At 41.1% G+C, this 19,252-nt stretch overlaps 1 protein-coding gene across 2 annotated transcripts in view; it reads left to right on the top strand.

The window, feature by feature from the left end:
- The window catches only part of EXOC6B (exocyst complex component 6B), a 1,420,949-nt gene that overhangs the window by 179,684 nt on the left and 1,222,013 nt on the right, over positions 1-19,252 (top strand). For both annotated transcript variants that reach the window (XM_053704356.1, XM_053704355.1), the window contains exon 2: positions 6,240-6,405. In XM_053704356.1, the coding sequence (XP_053560331.1) occupies positions 6,240-6,405 (166 nt within the window). The remainder of the gene's footprint in view (positions 1-6,239; positions 6,406-19,252) is intronic.

The raw sequence follows: 19,252 nt of genomic DNA, 5'->3' as shown, positions 1-19,252 counted from the left end.
ATTATCAAATTTTCTTTGTTCTCTTGGTATCCTTGGTTTGAATAAAGGGAAAAAAAAGCTCAGGAGCGTGCACGTTTCTGGAGCACTATGTAGCAGCAGTTTTGTAAGAATGTTATTCATTTGCAAGAGCACTAGAGGGCAGCACTATTTCCTGCCATGTAGTGCTTCAGACGCATGCCTAGGTATCTCTTCAACAAAGAATACCATGGGAGCAAAGCAGATTTGGTAATAGAAGTAATTGGAAGCTGTGATGGGCTCCGGACACCCCGATTGAGTATCTCTGCCAAAACGATCCTTCTTTACCTTGAAACCTATAGCTGTGGAGCGGGAAAGTTATTATAGCAAGTAGCCCACCCTAATAACCAGATGAGACCACTATTAAGGTGAAACACAAACAGACTTTATTGAGACAAACACACATCTCATATACACATTTACCATATTGATAAGAGCCTTATCTTATCAAAAGATCCCCGCCCCCTACAGACAGACTGGCGCCTCAATAGGAGCCATATTCACATAGCGATCCCACAATAGCTAGGTTGCAGTTTCGGGGTGATCCCAAGGAAGCGGCAGCTATTCCCGGTTACTGTTGGAGAGCTCCCGGCCCCTAGATGTCTCAGTCCAAAAAGCGACATGATCTGTCACTGGGGGCTGGAGCACAGCCGGGCAAAAGGTTCTCTGGACCAGCATGGGGTAGAGAGGTGTCCAAAACCCCAGGTTCCAGAGGGAGCTCCCTTTCTGCAATCACCCCAACCCATGTCCATCGAAGGCTTAACAAGTCCTTAAGAGAGCAGAGCTCTGGGGCAAAGGGCCTCTGGAGCGACCTAGGTCAAAGTTCAGCTGGGATCTCACTCGGGCCCAGCCGGCGCGTAGTTCCACAAGATTCCGGCTGGGTCTTGGCAAGTCAGGAAGGGCCAAGCGGGGCAGAGATCAGCTCTTACAGGGCAAAGTGTAATAAGGGTAGCAATAAAATGGAAGCTGATGGGAACACAATAAAAAGGGGGTGACCTTGGCAACCTGGTATCCGTGACAGAAACTTTTTGTGAAATTGTATAATTTTGGGGTTTCATATAACTAATCATTTAGTACCTTTACTTTGAGCAGGACGTGCATGCTACTCATTCTCCGGTTATTCACAGCTGCTGTTGTGATTACTAGTCTGTGGTTCCTTTTGCACTTTATTGGAGGAGTGGAAAACCTTTTTTCAGTCTGGTCACTTCAAAGTGTGTTTTTTATTTTTATTTTATTTTTTATTCTGAACATTTTGCACCATTAATAGTTTAGATAGGTAAAGTATGCTGCAGCAGACTTTATATACTACGTTTTAGGAAGAAAATAAATACTTTAGGTCTAAATAAATACCAGATGCCAAGTTGCTATGGCATCTAAAAATGTGCAGCCTGCCCTGTCACTGCCTTATTATGATTAAGCAGGAGACAGTGACCAGTATTTCAATGACACTGCTTTCTGTTCTTGTAATTTTTACCTGTTTTGTGTCATCAAATCAGCAACATTTGTAGCTTTTTCACTCAAACTTATGCTGCACCCCCCAAGTCTTGCTTCAGAGTGTAAGAGTGCAAAAAATGGAGAGTAGTTGCACCTCCTGGTCATTGTTTCTGCCTCCTCTTGTTAGTTGCTTTTTGGCAAAGGAGCCTGTGGGTGACAAATGCAATGATGTGACTGAGTCCTTTAGCAATGTCACCAATCTTGGAAACAGAAACCCTACACTGTCTATCATACCTTTCACAGCTCAACACGCTGCACCACCTGTGCCATACTTGAGGTAAAGGTAATACTTGTATATGACCGTATCATTACTGGATTCTGGTGGGTGTGTGTGCTGATCACCCCAACAGATACTCTTCCTCTTTTTTATGATTTTCAGTTGCCCCTAGTCATCCTATCCAATACTTCCTTAGCTTCAGTATCCTCCAGGTGCCCCTAGTCATCCTATCAATACTTCCTTAGCTTCAGTATCCTCCAGGTGCCCCTAGTCATCCTATCCTATACTTCCTTAGCTTCAGTATCCTCCAGGTGCCCCTAGTCATCCTATCCTATACTTCTTTAGCTTCAGTATCCTCCAGGTGCCCCTAGTCATCCTATCCTATACTTCCTTAGCTTCAGTATCCTCCAGGTGCCCCTAGTCATCCTATCCTATACTTCCTTAGCTTCAGTATCCTCCAGGTGCCCCTAGTCATCCTATCCTATACTTCCTTAGCTTCAGTATCCTCCAGGTGCCCCATGTCATCCTATCCAATACTTCCTTAGCTTAAGTATCCTCCAGGTGCCCCATGTCATCCTATCCAATACTTCCTTAGCTTCAGTATCCTCCAGGTGCTTCTAGTCATCTTGTCCTATACTTCCTTAGCTTCAGTATCCTCCAGGTGCCCCTAGTCATCCTATCCAATACTTATTTAGCTTCAGTATCCTCCAGGTGCCCCTAGTCATTCTATCCAATACTTCCTTAGCTTCAGTATCCTCCAGGTGCCCCTAGTCATTCTATCCAGTACTTCCTTAGCTTCAGTATCCTCCAGGTGCCCCTAGTCATCCTATCCTATACTTCTTTAGCTTCAGTATCCTCCAGGTGCCCCTAGTCATCCTATCCTATACTTATTTAGCTTCAGTATCCTCCAGGTGCCCCTAGTCATCCTATCAATACTTCCTTAGCTTCAGTATCCTCCAGGTGCCCCTAGTCATTCTATCCAATACTTCCTTAGCTTCAGTATCCTCCAGGTGCTTCTAGTCATCTTGTCCTATACTTCCTTAGCTTCAGTATCCTCCAGGTGCCCCTAGTCATCCTATCCAATACTTATTTAGCTTCAGTATCCTCCAGGTGCCCCTAGTCATTCTATCCAATACTTCCTTAGCTTCAGTATCCTCCAGGTGCCCCTAGTCATTCTATCCAGTACTTCCTTAGCTTCAGTATCCTCCAGGTGCCCCTAGTCATCCTATCCTATACTTCTTTAGCTTCAGTATCCTCCAGGTGCCCCTAGTCATCCTATCCTATACTTATTTAGCTTCAGTATCCTCCAGGTGCCCCTAGTCATCCTATCAATACTTCCTTAGCTTCAGTATCCTCCAGGTGCCCCTAGTCATTCTATCCAATACTTCCTTAGCTTCAGTATCCTCCAGGTGCTTCTAGTCATCTTGTCCTATACTTCCTTAGCTTCAGTATCCTCCAGGTGCCCCTAGTCATCCTATCCAATACTTCCTTAGCTTCAGTATCCTCCAGGTACCCCTAGTCATTCTATCCAATAATTCCTTAGCTTCAGTATCCTCCAGGTGCTTCTAGTCATCTTGTCCTATACTTCCTTAGCTTCAGTATCCTCCAGGTGCCCATAGTCATCCTATCCAATACTTATTTAGCTTCAGTATCCTCCAGGTGCCCCTAGTCATCCTATCCTATACTTATTTAGCTTCAGTATCCTCCAGGTGCCCCTAGTCATCCTATCCTATACTTCTTTAGCTTCAGTATCCTCCAGGTGCCCCTAGTCATCCTACCCTATACTTCCTTAGCTTCAGTATCCTCCAGGTGCCCCAAGTCATCCTATCCTATACTTCCTTAGCTTCAGTATCCTCCAGGTGCCCCTAGTCATCCTATCCTATACTTCCTTAGCTTCAGTATCCTCCAGGTGCCCCTAGTCATCCTATCCTATACTTCCTTAGCTTCAGTATCCTCCAGGTGCCCCTAGTCATCCTATCCTATACTTCTTTAGCTTCAGTATCCTCCATGTGCCCCTAGTCATCCTACCCTATACTTCCTTAGCTTCAGTATCCTCCAGGTGCCCCTAGTCATCCTATCCTATACTTATTTAGCTTCAGTATCCCCCAGGTGCCCCTAGTCATCCTATCCTATACTTATTTAGCTTCAGTATCCTCCAGGTGCCCCTAGTCATCCTATCCTATACTTCCTTAGCTTCAGTATCCTCCAGGTGCCCCTAGTCATCCTATCCTATACTTCTTTAGCTTCAGTATCCTCCAGGTGCCCCTAGTCATCCTATCCTATACTTCTTTAGCTTCAGTATCCTTCAAGTGCCCCTAGTCATCCTATCCTATATTTCCTTAGCTTCAGTATCCTCCAGGTGCCCCTAGTCATCCTATCATATACTTATTTAGCTTCAGTATCCTCCAGGTGCCCCTAGTCATCCTATCCTATACTTCCTTAGCTTCAGTATCCTCATTACCCATCCTTCAGCATGAAAGAGAGGCTGGAGGATGGGTAATGAGAAAAAAGGGAAAGGGAGAAGGTGATGAGGGCAGAAAGTTATAAAGAGATGTGAATAGGGAGGGACATGGGAATACTGTGTGTATGGCTTCTGGGTATACTGTATTCTGTTATCTGGGCTTTTAAAGAGACAGTGAACACCTTGTAATTACACAAAACTTATGTTGTATTTCTATAGAAAAACATCAACCAATTCTAAACATCTTTAAAACACTAACATCTTGTTTGCCGCAATTGTTTTCCAATAACGAAACTCCACCCACCTTATTTTGAGGAACCAGTCTTCCAGCTGACCAGGCTAGTTGTGGTCATAATATTAGTACAAAGTACATTGCTTTGTAGTTGTCAATCCAGTAAGGGACAGATATGTAGCAGGGCTAGCCTTGATAAATCTGCAGGGTACTTTTTCAGAGTTCAGTTAGATATGAAAGTGGCAAAATAAACAATGGAAGTATATGGCAGTTGTTTTACTATACATAACTGAACCTTTTATGTTTAAAATCTCAAGGTGTTTGTTGTCCCTTTTAAGTCTAATAAAATAATACGGGGGGAGGGGATAAATACTGTATATATGGATCCTTAACACAATGACTTTTTGCTTTCTCTAATAGACCTCAGTGGATGATTGCAGACAAGTTTATATAAATCTGATGTGCTTGTCTACAGATCACCATTTGTAGAAGCCTAAAGTTACTAGCTCCAGCAGTGATTATTAGCTTGTGATCAGCTTGCCTAGATGTCAGTGCATGTAATACTTGTATATTCCAGCAGATGGCATCTTTGTCTTGTTTTATTGAAGCTTTCACCACCCTAAAAAGGGACACTCAGATCAAATTAAAATTACATATTGTATCTGAATCATGAACATTTAAACAACTTTCCAATTTACTTCCATTAAAAAATTGTGCACAGTCTTTTATATTTACACTTTTTGAGTCACCAGCTCCTTCTGAGCATGTGCAAGAATTCACAGAATATACGTATATGCATTTGTTATTGGCTGATGGCTGTCACATGATACAGGGAGAGTGGAAATAGAACTGAAATTTGTTAGAAAAAAATCTACAACTCATTTGAAATTCAGAGTAAATGCTATTGTATTGTCTTGTTATCTTGCATTTGTTGCAGATCTACCGTGTTTACTGGTCCTGGACAAGTCTGTCTTCCTTTCAGTTTTTGTCTTTCACTTCTCTGGTTCTCCCCAAGCTGTATGTGTTTTCCAGGATGATCTCACAACTACACTCAGGATGTTAAACACCTTAGGATTATAGTATAAAAACTTAATATACTTTGATCATTTATTAAGTCCGCTTTTCTTGTAATTTAACTCTTAGCACTACAGACTTAACTCTGCTGTATTCCATACAGCCTTTCGTAGCACACTCTAATGACCAGTTTATAACTGTCTCTAATTGGCCTCAGCAGAGAAGGAAACCTAGGTTACAACATGTTTGCTTTATGCACACTAAATCTTTACATTTATTTCTTCAATATTTAAACAACTAATCCAGTTTACAAAATACATCTGCATATTATTCTCAGGCTTTTCTTTGTATATATATTATATCTTGCATTTATTTAGTGTTTAATGCTCCTTTAAACTAAGCTTTTCCCCCACAATTGCCGCACATATAAATATATATATGTGTATGTGTGTGTGTGTGTGTCCGCATGTGTGCGTGTGCTTTTAAAATCTTTCCAGTTTTTCTGAAAAGTAGCTCCTTACCATGAGCGCATATTGAGGTAGATTCAGGCGTGTGCTTGAACATAGTTACAAACACTGGTGCCATATATAGCGTTAGCTCTTCACACAAACACAGCAAAGGATACCAGGGGAGATTATTGTGATAATAGAAGACCACACATGGCTTGTTTCTTATGGGTGACAATAATATGTATGCATAGAAATGCTATGTTTAAATGTCATCGACGAGCCCTTCTGTGTGGCCCACAGGGGAATTGACAAATCTGACCAATGATTCAGTGCTGAAATTCCTTATCTTCTTCTTAGGTCGGTTTACGATGGAGAGGAGCACGGGCACTTTATGGAGAAGCTGGAAACCCGGATAAGGAACCATGACCGAGAGATCGAAAAAATGTGTAACTTTCATTACCAGGGCTTTGTGGACTCCATCACAGAACTGCTCAAAGTGCGGGGAGAGGCAGAGAAACTCAAGGTAACTCCCTCCTCCTTGGCTTCTGCCAGCTCAAAATAATAATACATAGACTTGTCCTAAGGATAGAAATGCCCCATGGATGCTAAAATCAGATTTGAGGCAGTGATGGGCATCCAGTTCCCTATGATATACACAGAGAAAAAAAAATACAAAATATACACAAAGCACATATTTATATGGTGATAAGGCAAAATTCATTAAAATTATGGGGGGAGATAAACTGAAATTAAAATCCTCCATGTCTCAAAATTAAATCAATGTAAATATTTGCATAGGAAATTAGCACATCTAGGCAAGTATCCCCACATGCTTTTCCCCAGAAATTCTTAATATACAATGTTTCCAATGCACAAGAGAATTGTGGGTAAGATATGCAAATTAGATATGCAAATTCTCAGTTTTTTTGCTTTTAAAATACTGTTTTGACACAGCAATCCTTTTAACAGGATTATGACAGCAAACCAGAAATCACTCACTAGACAAGCCTGTTTCGTTCTTTTTGGAACTCATCAGTAGGAGTTAGATTTCTGGTTGCTGCATTGGTAAAGCTATTTTCATGGTTAAACCAAAATTCATTAAAATTATGGGGGGAGATAAAAAAACTGAAATTAAAATCCTCCATGTCTCAAAATTAAATCAATGTAAATATTTGCATAGGAAATTAGCACATCTAGGCAAGTATCCCCGCTTGCTTTTCCCCAGAAATTCTTAATTCTTATCATATAATTAGCTTTTTTCTTTTGTTATCCTTTGTTAAAAAGAATACCTAGGTATGCTCAAACGCTTGGAGCTAGCTGCTGATTGTTAGCTGCACATTTATACCCCTTGCTATAATTACATATGTTTCGCTAGCTCCCAGTAGTGCATTGCTGCTCCTTCAATTAAGGATACTAAGAGAATGAAGCAAAATTGATAATAGAAGTAAACTGTAAATTTATTTAAAATTATATGTAGGTTATGTCCTCTTGTAATGACTATCGCTGAAACTTGCACTTTTATATTTGTATTTGTGTATGTATATATATATATATGTGTATGTATGTGTGTGTATATATATATATATATATATATATATATATATATATATATATATATATATATATATATATATATATATATATAATGTGTGTGTGTGTACAGTATACAGTATCTCACAAAAGTGAGTACACCCCTCACATTTTTGTAAATATTTTATTATACTTTTCCATCTAAAGGGGAGGAGAGTCCATGGCTTCATTCATTACTGTTGGGAATTAAGAACCTGGCCACCAGGAGGAGGCAAAGACACCCCAGCAAAAGGCTTAAATACCTCCCCCACTTCCCTCATTACCCAGTCATTCTTTGCCTTTCGTCACAGGAGGATAGCAGAGGAGTGCCGGAGTTTAGGAGTAGTCTCTTATGGAGGGTAGTACTCTTTGCATTGGGACTGGAGTTTTAAGTAGTCCTGAATGTTTGGTAGGTTTAGACTGTCTAGCTGGTGGGGAATCTAGCACACCTGAAGTAAACTTTATCCCAAAGTTTAAAGAGTTATAGTTAGTTGTAGTAGGTGGCGCAAAACAAGTTGCTATTCCCAATGTGTCTTACTGTAAATATGTGTGATAATATGTGGGCTCAATATATGTTAATGTTTTGATGAGTCCTAATTTTATATTCTCTTTTGGAAAAAAAATGGATGTCGGAACTATTTAAGAAATAAATATGATCCTTTATTTGATTATGGTAAATTTACCCAATAGTAGTGATGCTAAAAGTACAGTTAAACAAAAATTATTACAATTCCTTCAAAGTTTAAAAAATGACACCGGTGTCTCTATGTATAAAAATGTACATAATATATAAAAAATAAATTAAATTAAAATAATAACGTTGAAATCTTATAATTTATACAGTTTTGGGTTTATCACAAGTTGTAATTTCTAGCAGAATGTTTGTAGATACAATTTTATAGTGGATAAAACAATAGTTGCTGTATAGTTCATATAGGATACTTTGTTTCAAGTTCAGCTATGCAATTGAGATCTTATCTTAGGCAACTATATATCAAATGTAGAGGTATGTTGGTGCGATTTTTATCACACTATAATATAAGTATACAAATTAGTACCTTGAAGTGTATCTGTTTGATATCACTTTTGTGAGATAATTGCGGTTAAATAAACGCCGCTATGCCAGTGTTTTTATTAAATTTCAAGATCAAGCTGGTGACAGTTCTATATGAGCTGCTGGCGGTTAAATAAATGCCGCTTTGGTTTGGGCTTATCTGTTTGCTGCGAGAAAATTCACTTTTATATAAGTGTTTGGGTAGTTGTCGTGGCCGCTCAGTTACCTTATCCTTTGTCGGTCAGTGACCGATCGCGCTCTTAAGGGTTTCTTGGTGGGATCTTCGTTGCGGTTAAGTGCTAACCGTTTGCTGATGTTTTTTTAAGTATCTCCGGTTTTTCTATTCTGTGGCTTGTCTGTCGGTCAGTGACCGATCACGATAGTATGGTTGTTGGATAACCTCCTGATGTGGAATTTTTGCGTGCCTTTCCGGTCTGTTGTTCCCAGGTTTCTTAGATGTCGGTCAGTGACCGATCTGGGTGCTGAAATGTGGTTGTTGGGATAAGTAGAAAGTTTGTAGGATAAGTAGAAAAAGGATTTCTAGTTATCATTGTGATCTTTGCGGTTAAATATATGCCGCTCAGTGGGAACTTGAATATTTCAAGTTCCCACTTGAAATACCAGCTATACCCAGTTGAAATATTCAAGTTCCCACTGAGCGGCATATATTTAACCGCAAAGATCACATTGATAACTAGAAGTAGCTCCTTACCATGAGCGCATATTGGATAACTAGATAACTAGAAATCCTTTTTCTACTTATCCTACAAACTTTCTACTTATCCCAACAACCACATTTCAGCACCCAGATCAGTCACTGACCGAAAGACAAGCCACAGAATAGAAAAACCGGAGATACTTAAAAAAAATCAGCAAACGGTTAGCACTTAACCGCAACGAAGATCCCACCAAGAAACCCTTAAGAGCGCGATCGGTCACTGACCGACAAAGGATAAGGTAACTGAGCGGCCACGACAACTACCCAAACACTTATATAAAAAGTGAATTTTCTCGCAGCAAACAGATAAGCCCACCTAATAAGAGGAAACCAAAGCGGCATTTATTTATCCGCAAGCAGCTCATATAGAACTACCACCAGCTTGATCTTGAAACTTAATCAAAACACTGGCATAGCGGCGTTTATTTAACCGCAATTATCTCACAAAAGTGATATCAAACAGATACACTTCAAGGTACTAATTTGTATACTTATATTATAGTGTGATAAAAATCGCACCAACATACCTCTACATTTGATATATAGTTGCCTAAGATAAGATCTCAATTGCATAGCTGAACTTGAAACAAAGTATCCTATATGAACTATACAGCAACTATTGTTTTATCCACTATAAAATTGTATCTACAAACATTCTGCTAGAAATTACAACTTGTGATAAACCCAAAACTGTATAAATTATAAGATTTCAACGTTATTATTTTAATTTAATTTATTTTTTATATATTATGTACATTTTTATACATAGACACCGGTGTCATTTTTTAAACTTTGAAGGAATTGTAATAATTTTTGTTTAACTGTACTTTTAGCATCACTACTATTGGGTAAATTTACCATAATCAAATAAAGGATCATATTTATTTCTTAAATAGTTCCGACATCCATTTTTTTTCCAAAAGAGAATATAAAATTAGGACTCATCAAAACATTAACATATATGGAGCCCACATATTATCACACATATTTACAGTAAGACACATTGGGAATAGCAACTTGTTTTGCGCCACCTACTACAACTAATTTTAAGTAATCCTGTCAGCCTCTCAGTGAGAGCCTGGGCGAAAGTTAGAGTCTGGAGATGCAGGGAGAGTCTTTTTGGGAAACCATCTCGACTCATATTAACAGTTCCATAAGCAATCAGCGTTGACGATTTTTGCTGCCTGTTTTCTTCACTCAAGTCCATGTCAGGAGCGAGGCTACTAACCTGTCACACTTGAAGGGCCGTGTGCCTGTTCCACGGCGTAGATTCTGGTAAGATCGTTTCATTTTTTATTAATAATAACATAGAAGACAGGGTCACAGTGTGGGGCCTTTTTATCTTTACAGAATCAAGGATTAATATTCCTGGAAGGGGGGTTATTGAACAGGGGGGATTTATACATGATATTGTTTATTGTGTCATTGCTGCGTTGTGTGAGATGAGGCTCTGGCAATGTGTGGAACTTTCAGGTTACTTGCGGAAACTTGTGCGGCCATTTCTTTCATGTAATTAGCAAGAGTTCATGAGCTAGTGACGTATGGGATATACATTCCTACCAGGAGAGGCAAAGTTTCCCAAACCTTAAAATGCCTATAAATACACCCCTCACCACACCCACAAATCAGTTTTACAAACTTTGCCTCCCATGGAGGTGGTGAAGTAAGTTTGTGCTAGATTCTACGTTGATATGCGCTTTGCAGCAGGCTGAAGCCCGGTTTTCCTCTCAGAGTGCAGTGAATGTCAGAGGGATGTGAAGAGAGTATTGCCTATTTGAATACAATGGTCTTCCTCTAGGGGATCTATTTCATAGTTTCTCTGTTATCGGTCGTAGAGATTTCTTCTCCTACCTCCCTTTTCAGATCGACTATATACTCTTATATACCATTACCTCTAATGATTCTCGTTTCAGTACTGGTTTGGCTATCTACTTTATGTAGATGAGTGTCTTGGGGTAAGTAAGTAAGTCTTATTTTATTTGGGACTCTCTAAGCTATGGTTGGGCACTTTATATGTAAAGTTCTAAATATATGTGTTTAAACTTATATTTGCCATGATTCAGGATAATCAGTATTCCTTCATTCAGACTGTCAGTTTCATTATTTGGGATAATGCATATGAATAAATATTTTTTTCTTACCTTGAAAATTTTCAATTGACTTTTTTCCCTGCGGGCTGTTAGGCTCGCGGGGGCAGAAAATGCTTCAATTTATTGCGTAATTTTCTCCAACATAGGTGTGTCCGGTCCACGGCGTCATCCTTACTTGTGGGATATTCTCTTCCCCAACAGGAAATGGCAAAGAGCCCAGCAAAGCTGGTCACATGATCCCTCCTAGGCTCCGCCTACCCCAGTCATTCTCTTTGCCGTTGTACAGGCAACATCTCCACGGAGATGGCTTAGAGTTTTTTAGTGTTTAACTGTAGTTTTTATTATTCAATCAAGAGTTTGTTATTTTAAAATAGTGCTGGTATGTACTATTTACTCAGAAACAGAAAAGAGATGAAGATTTCTGTTTGTATGAGGAAAATGATTTTAGCACCGTAACTAAAATCCATGGCTGTTCCACACAGGACTGTTGAGAGCAATTAACTTCAGTTGGGGGAACAGTGTGCAGTCTCTTGCTGCTTGAGGTATGACACATTCTAACAAGACGATGTAATGCTGGAAGCTGTCATTTTTCCCTATGGGATCCGGTAAGCCATGTTTATTACGATGGTAAATAAGGGCTTCACAAGGGCTTATTAAGATTGTAGACTTTTCTGGGCTAAATCGATATATCTCAATCTGAGGGGGCCAGGGAGGTTTTGTCTGAGGGAGAAATTACTGATTCAGGGAACATTTCTCAACAGGCTGAACCTGATGTAATTGCATTTAAATTTAAGTTGGAACATCTCCGCATTCTGCTTAAGGAGGTATTATCCACTCTGGATGATTGTGAAAAGTTGGTCATCCCAGAGAAACTATGTAAAATGGACAAGTTCCTAGAGGTGCCGGAGCTCCCAGAAGCTTTTCCTATACCCAAGCGGGTGGCGGACATTGTTAATAAAGAATGGGAAAGGCCCGGTATTCCTTTCGTCCCTCCCCCCATATTTAAAAAATTGTTTCCTATGGTCGACCCCAGAAAGGACTTATGGCAGACAGTCCCCAAGGTCGAGGGAGCGGTTTCTACTTTAAACAAACGCACCACTATACCCATAGAGGATAGTTGTGCTTTCAAAGATCCTATGGATAAAAAATTAGAAGGTTTGCTTAAAAAGATGTTTGTTCAGCAGGGTTACCTTCTACAACCAATTTCATGCATTGTCCCTGTCACTACAGCCGCATGTTTCTGGTTTGATGAACTGATAAAGGCGCTCGATAGTGATTCTCCTCCTTATGAGGAGATTATGGACAGAATCAATGCTCTCAAATTGGCTAATTCTTTCACCCTAGACGCCACTTTGCAATTGGCTAGGTTAGCGGCTAAGAATTCTGGGTTTGCTATTGTGGCGCGCAGAGCGCTTTGGTTGAAATCTTGGTCGGCTGACGCGTCTTCCAAGAACAAGCTACTAAACATTCCTTTCAAGGGGAAAACGCTGTTTGGCCCTGACTTGAAAGAGATTATCTCGGATATCACTGGGGGTAAGGGCCACGCCCTTCCTCAGGATCGGCCTTTCAAGGCGAAAAATAGACCCAATTTTCGTCCCTTTCGTAAAAACGGACCAGCCCAAAGTGCTACGTCCTCTAAGCAAGAGGGTAATACTTCTCAAGCCAAGCCAGCTTGGAGACCAATGCAAGGCTGGAACAAGGGAAAGCAGGCCAAGAAGCCTGCCACTGCTACCAAGACAGCATGAAATATTGGCCCCCGATCCGGGACCGGATCTGGTGGGGGGCAGACTCTCTCTCTTCGCTCAGGCTTGGGCAAGAGATGTTCTGGATCCTTGGGCGCTAGAAATAGTCTCCCAGGGTTATCTTCTGGAATTCAAGGGACTTCCCCCAAGGGGGAGGTTCCACAGGTCTCAGTTGTCTTCAGACCACATAAAAAGACAGGCGTTCTTACATTGTGTAGAAGACCTGTTAAAAATGGGAGTGATTCATCCTGTTCCACTAAGAGAACAAGGGATGGGGTTCTACTCCAATCTGTTCATAGTTCCCAAAAAAGAGGGAACGTTCAGACCAATCTTAGATCTCAAGATCTTAAACAAGTTTCTCAAGGTTCCATCTTTCAAGATGGAAACCATTCGAACTATTCTTCCTTCCATCCAGGAGGGTCAATTCATGACCACGGTGGATTTAAAGGATGCGTATCTACATATTCCTATCCACAAGGAACATCATCGGTTCCTAAGGTTTGCATTCCTGGACAAACATTACCAGTTCGTGGCGCTTCCTTTCGGATTAGCCACTGCTCCAAGGATTTTCACAAAGGTACTAGGCTCCCTTCTAGCGGTGCTAAGACCAAGGGGCATTGCAGTAGTACCTTACCTGGACGACATTCTGATTCAAGCGTCGTCCCTTCCTCAAGCAAAGGCTCACACGGACATTGTCCTGGCCTTTCTCAGATCTCACGGCTGGAAAGTGAACGTGGAAAAGAGTTCTCTATCCCCGTCAACAAGGGTTCCCTTCTTGGGAACAATTATAGACTCTTTAGAAATGAGGATCTTTCTAACAGAGGCCAGAAAAACAAAACTTCTAGACTCTTGTCGGATACTTCATTCCGTTCCTCTTCCTTCCATAGCTCAGTGCATGGAAGTGATCGGGTTGATGGTAGCGGCGATGGACATAGTTCCTTTTGCGCGCATTCATCTAAGACCATTACAACTGTGCATGCTCAGTCAGTGGAATGGGGACTATACAGACTTGTCTCCGAAGATACAAGTAAATCAGAGGACCAGAGACTCACTCCGTTGGTGGCTGTCCCTGGACAATCTGTCTCAAGGGATGACGTTCCGCAGACCAGAGTGGGTCATTGTCACGACCGACGCCAGTCTGATGGGCTGGGGCGCGGTCTGGGGATCCCTGAAAGCTCAGGGTCTTTGGTCTCGGGAAGAATCTCTTCTACCGATAAATATTCTGGAACTGAGAGCGATATTCAATGCTCTCAAGGCCTGGCCTCGGCTAGCGAGGACCAAGTTCATACGGTTTCAATCAGACAACATGACAACTGTTGCGTACATCAACCATCAGGGGGGAACAAGGAGTTCCCTAGCGATGGAAGAAGTGACCAAAATCATTCTATGGGCGGAGTCTCACTCCTGCCACCTGTCTGCTATCCACATCCCAGGAGTGGAAAATTGGGAAGCGGATTTTCTGAGTCGTCAGACATTGCATCCGGGGGAGTGGGAACTCCATCCGGAAATCTTTGCCCAAGTCACTCACCTGTGGGGCATTCCAGACATGGATCTGATGGCCTCTCGTCAGAACTTCAAAGTTCCTTGCTACGGGGCCAGATCCAGGGATCCCAAGGCGGCTCTAGTGGATGCACTAGTAGCACCTTGGACCTTCAAACTAGCTTATGTGTTCCCGCCATTTCCTCTCATCCCCAGGCTGGTAGCCAGGATCAATCAGGAGAGGGCGTCGGTGATCTTGATAGCTCCTGCGTGGCCACGCAGGACTTGGTATGCAGATCTGGTGAATATGTCATCGGCTCCACCTTGGAAGCTACCTTTGAGACGAGACCTTCTTGTTCAGGGTCCGTTCGAACATCCGAATCTGGTTTCACTCCAGCTGACTGCTTGGAGATTGAACGCTTGATTTTATCGAAGCGAGGATTCTCAGATTCTGTTATCGATACTCTTGTTCAGGCCAGACAGCCTGTAACTAGAAAGATTTACCACAAAATTTGGAAAAAATATATCTGTTGGTGTGAATCTAAAGGATTCCCTTGGGACAAGGTTAAGATTCCTAGGATTCTATCCTTCCTTCAAGAAGGATTGGAAAAAGGATTATCTGCTAGTTCCCTGAAGGGACAGATTTCTGCCTTGTCGGTATTACTTCACAAAAAGCTGGCAGCTGTGCCAGATGTTCAAGCCTTTGTTCAGGCTCTGGTTAGAATCAAGCCTGTTTACAAACCTTTGACTCCTCCTTGGAGTCTCAATTTAGTTCTTTCAGTTCTTCAGGGGGTTCCGTTTGAACCCTTACATTCCGTTGATATTAAGTTATTATCTTGGAAAGTTTTGTTTTTAGTTGCGATTTCTTCTGCTAGAAGAGTCTCAGAATTATCTGCTCTGCAGTGTTCTCCTCCTTATCTGGTGTTCCATGCAGATAAGGTGGTTTTACGTACTAAACCTGGTTTTCTTCCAAAAGTTGTTTCTAACAAAAACATTAACCAGGAGATTATCGTACCTTCTCTGTGTCCAAAACCAGTTTCAAAGAAGGAACGTTTGTTGCACAATTTGGATGTTGTTCGCGCTCTAAAATTCTATTTAGATGCTACAAAGGATTTTAGACAAACATCTTCCTTGTTTGTTGTTTATTCAGGTAAAAGGAGAGGTCAAAAAGCAACTTCTACCTCTCTCTCTTTTTGGATTAAAAGCATCATCAGATTGGCTTACGAGACTGCCGGACGGCAGCCTCCCGAAAGAATCACAGCTCATTCCACTAGGGCTGTGGCTTCCACATGGGCCTTCAAGAACGAGGCTTCTGTTGATCAGATATGTAGGGCAGCGACTTGGTCTTCACTGCACACTTTTACCAAATTTTACAAGTTTGATACTTTTGCTTCTTCTGAGGCTATTTTTGGGAGAAAGGTTTTGCAAGCCGTGGTGCCTTCCATTTAGGTGACCTGATTTGCTCCCTCCCTTCATCCGTGTCCTAAAGCTTTGGTATTGGTTCCCACAAGTAAGGATGACGCCGTGGACCGGACACACCTATGTTGGAGAAAACAGAATTTATGTTTACCTGATAAATTTCTTTCTCCAACGGTGTGTCCGGTCCACGGCCCGCCCTGGTTTTTTAATCAGGTCTGATAATTTATTTTCTTTAACTACAGTCACCACGGTACCATATGGTTTCTCCTATGCAAATATTCCTCCTTAACGTCGGTCGAATGACTGGGGTAGGCGGAGCCTAGGAGGGATCATGTGACCAGCTTTGCTGGGCTCTTTGCCATTTCCTGTTGGGGAAGAGAATATCCCACAAGTAAGGATGACGCCGTGGACCGGACACACCGTTGGAGAAAGAAATTTATCAGGTAAACATAAATTCTGTTTTTGGTGCAAACTTTTTTTGGCGCAAAATTTTTGTCATTTCCGGCGCCGTAGTTGACGCCGGAAGTTTGTTCGTAGTTATGTCATTTTTTGACGCATGTGTGTTCAGACGTTTTTTTGCGCCAAAAAATGTGGGCGTCTTTTTCGGCGTCGGAGGATGTGGCGTCATACTTGGCGCCAAAAAATATGGGCGTTGTACTTGACGCCAATAATGTGGGCGTCGTACTTGGCGCCAAAAATGTGGGCGTCATACTTGGCGCCAAAAATGTGGGCGTCATACTTGTTCCACTTTTTTTCACATTGTTTAAGTCTCACTTTTTTGTTGCTTCTGGTTGCTAGAGGCTTGTTTATTTTGCATTTTTTCCCATTCCTGAAACTGTCATTTAAGGAATTTGATAATTTTGCTTTATGTGTTGTGTTTTTCCATTACATATTGCAAGATATTCAAACACTGTTCCTGTATCAAGAAATGCTGAGGGATTCCTGTTGACTGATATCAGTCCTACCAAAGCTAAGTTCATTTATTTTAATGTTATGAATGTTTATCTTTAGCTATGGTTTGTAATAAGTTATCATGATAAACTTTTACATGCAGAATCCATTAGTATTTATGCTTTATATATTGCTATTCTTTTCTCCTGTTAAGTGTGGTCAGTCCACGGGTCATCATTACTTCTGGGATATTATCTCCTCCCCTACAGGAAGTGCAAGAGGATTCACCCAGCAGAGCTGCTATATAGCTCCTCCCCTCTACGTCACCTCCAGTCATTCTCTTGCACCCAACGAATAGATAGGATGTGTGAGAGGACTGTGGTGATTTAATTAGTTTATTAACTTCAATCAAAAGTTTGTTATTTTATAATAGCACCGGAGTGTGTTATTCATTCTCTGGTAGAATTTGAAGAAGAATCTACCGGAGTTTTTTTCTATGATTTTAGCCGGAGTAGTTAAGATCATATTGCTGTTTCTCGGCCATCTGAGGAGAGGTAAACTTCAGATCAGGGGACAGCGGGCAGATTAATCTGCAAAGAGGTATGTAGCAGTTTGTTATTTTCTGACATGGAATTGATGAGAAAATCCTGCCATACCGTTATAATGTAAACTCAGCCTTAAATGCAGTAGATGTAGCTGGTATCAGGCTGTCATGTATGTATATTTTACACTTCAGTATTCTGGGGAATGGTACTTCACTGGATTTATACTGTATGCATAGACTTAACCTAATTTGCAGGGACTTGCAATAGGTTTTAAATAACAATTAATTTATTGAGGTTAAACATTTTTTTTACTGGCATGTAAAAACGTTTATTTCTCTGAGGTACTGGGTGAAAAAATGTTTTGGGCACTATTTTTTCCACTTGGCAATAGTTTTTGTTTAAATTAAAGCAGTTCACTGATCTCTCTCACTGTTATGTGTGAGGGGGAGGGGCCATTTTTGGCGCTTTTTACTACGCATCAAAAAACTCAGTCAGAGTTTCATTTTCTTCCTGCATGATCCGGTTCATCTCTACAGAACTCAGGGATCTCCAAAGCCTTTTTTGAGGGAGGTAATCATCACAGCAGAGCTGTGAAGATTGTAGTTGACTGTGATAAAAAACGTTTATTTGTGTATTTTTTTCTGCTGCCTGGGTTAGTTATCCTTTGCTAATGGGAACAATCCTTTGCTAAAATTGTATATTTCTGACAAAGATTGATGCTATAACTTAATTTTCAACTGTCATAATTTTTTCTGTGCTTCTTATAGGCACAGTTCGTTTTCATATTATTGTAAATTACTTAAAAAAGCATTTCCAAGTTGCTAGTTAATTGCTAGTGTGTTAAACATGTCTGATTCAGAGGAAGATACATGTGCTATATGTGCTAATGCCAAAGTGGAGCCCAATAGAAGTTTATGTACTAACTGTATTGATGCTACTTTAAATAAGTCAATCTGTACAAATTGAACATATTTCACCAGACAACGAGGGGAGAGTTATGCCGACTAACTCGCCTCACGTGTCAGTACCTACATCTCCCGCTCGGGAGGTGCGTGATATTGTAGCGCCGAGTACATCTGGGCGGCCATTTCAAATCACATTACAGGATATGGCTACTGTTATGACTGAAGTTTTGGCTAAATTACCAGAACTTAGAGGCAAGCGTGATCACTCTGGGGTGAGAACAGAGTGCGCTGATAATATTAGGGCCATGTCAGACACTGCGTCACAGGCGGCAGAACATGAGGACGGAGAACTTCATTCTGTGGGTGACGGTTCTGATCCAAATAGATTGGATTCAGATATTTCAAATTTTAAATTTAAGCTGGAAAACCTCCGTGTATTACTAGGGGAGGTGTTAGCGGCTCTGAATGATTGTAACACAGTTGCAATACCAGAGAAAATGTGTAGGTTGGATAAATATTTTGCGGTACCGGCGAGTACTGATGTTTTTCCTATACCTAAGAGACTTACTGAAATTATTACTAAGGAGTGGGATAGGCCCGGTGTACCGTTCTCACCCCCTCCGATATTTAGAAAAATGTTTCCAATAGACGCCACCACACGGGACTTATGGCAAACGGTCCCTAAGGTGGAGGGAGCAGTTTCTACTTTAGCTAAGCGTACCACTATCCCGGTGGAGGATAGCTGTGCCTTTTCAGATCCAATGGATAAAAAGTTAGAGGGTTACCTTAAGAAAATGTTTGTTCAACAAGGTTTTATATTGCAACCTCTTGCATGCATTGCGCCTGTCACGGCTGCAGCAGCATTTTGGTTTGAGTCTCTGGAAGAGACACTTCAATCATCTACACTAGATGAGATTACAGACAAACTTAAAGCCCTTAAGTTAGCTAACTCATTTAT

Source organism: Bombina bombina, chromosome 2 (genome assembly GCF_027579735.1).
Source record: "Bombina bombina isolate aBomBom1 chromosome 2, aBomBom1.pri, whole genome shotgun sequence".
Taxonomy (NCBI): domain Eukaryota; kingdom Metazoa; phylum Chordata; class Amphibia; order Anura; family Bombinatoridae; genus Bombina; species Bombina bombina.
This window is presented reverse-complemented; position numbering and strand designations above follow the sequence as displayed.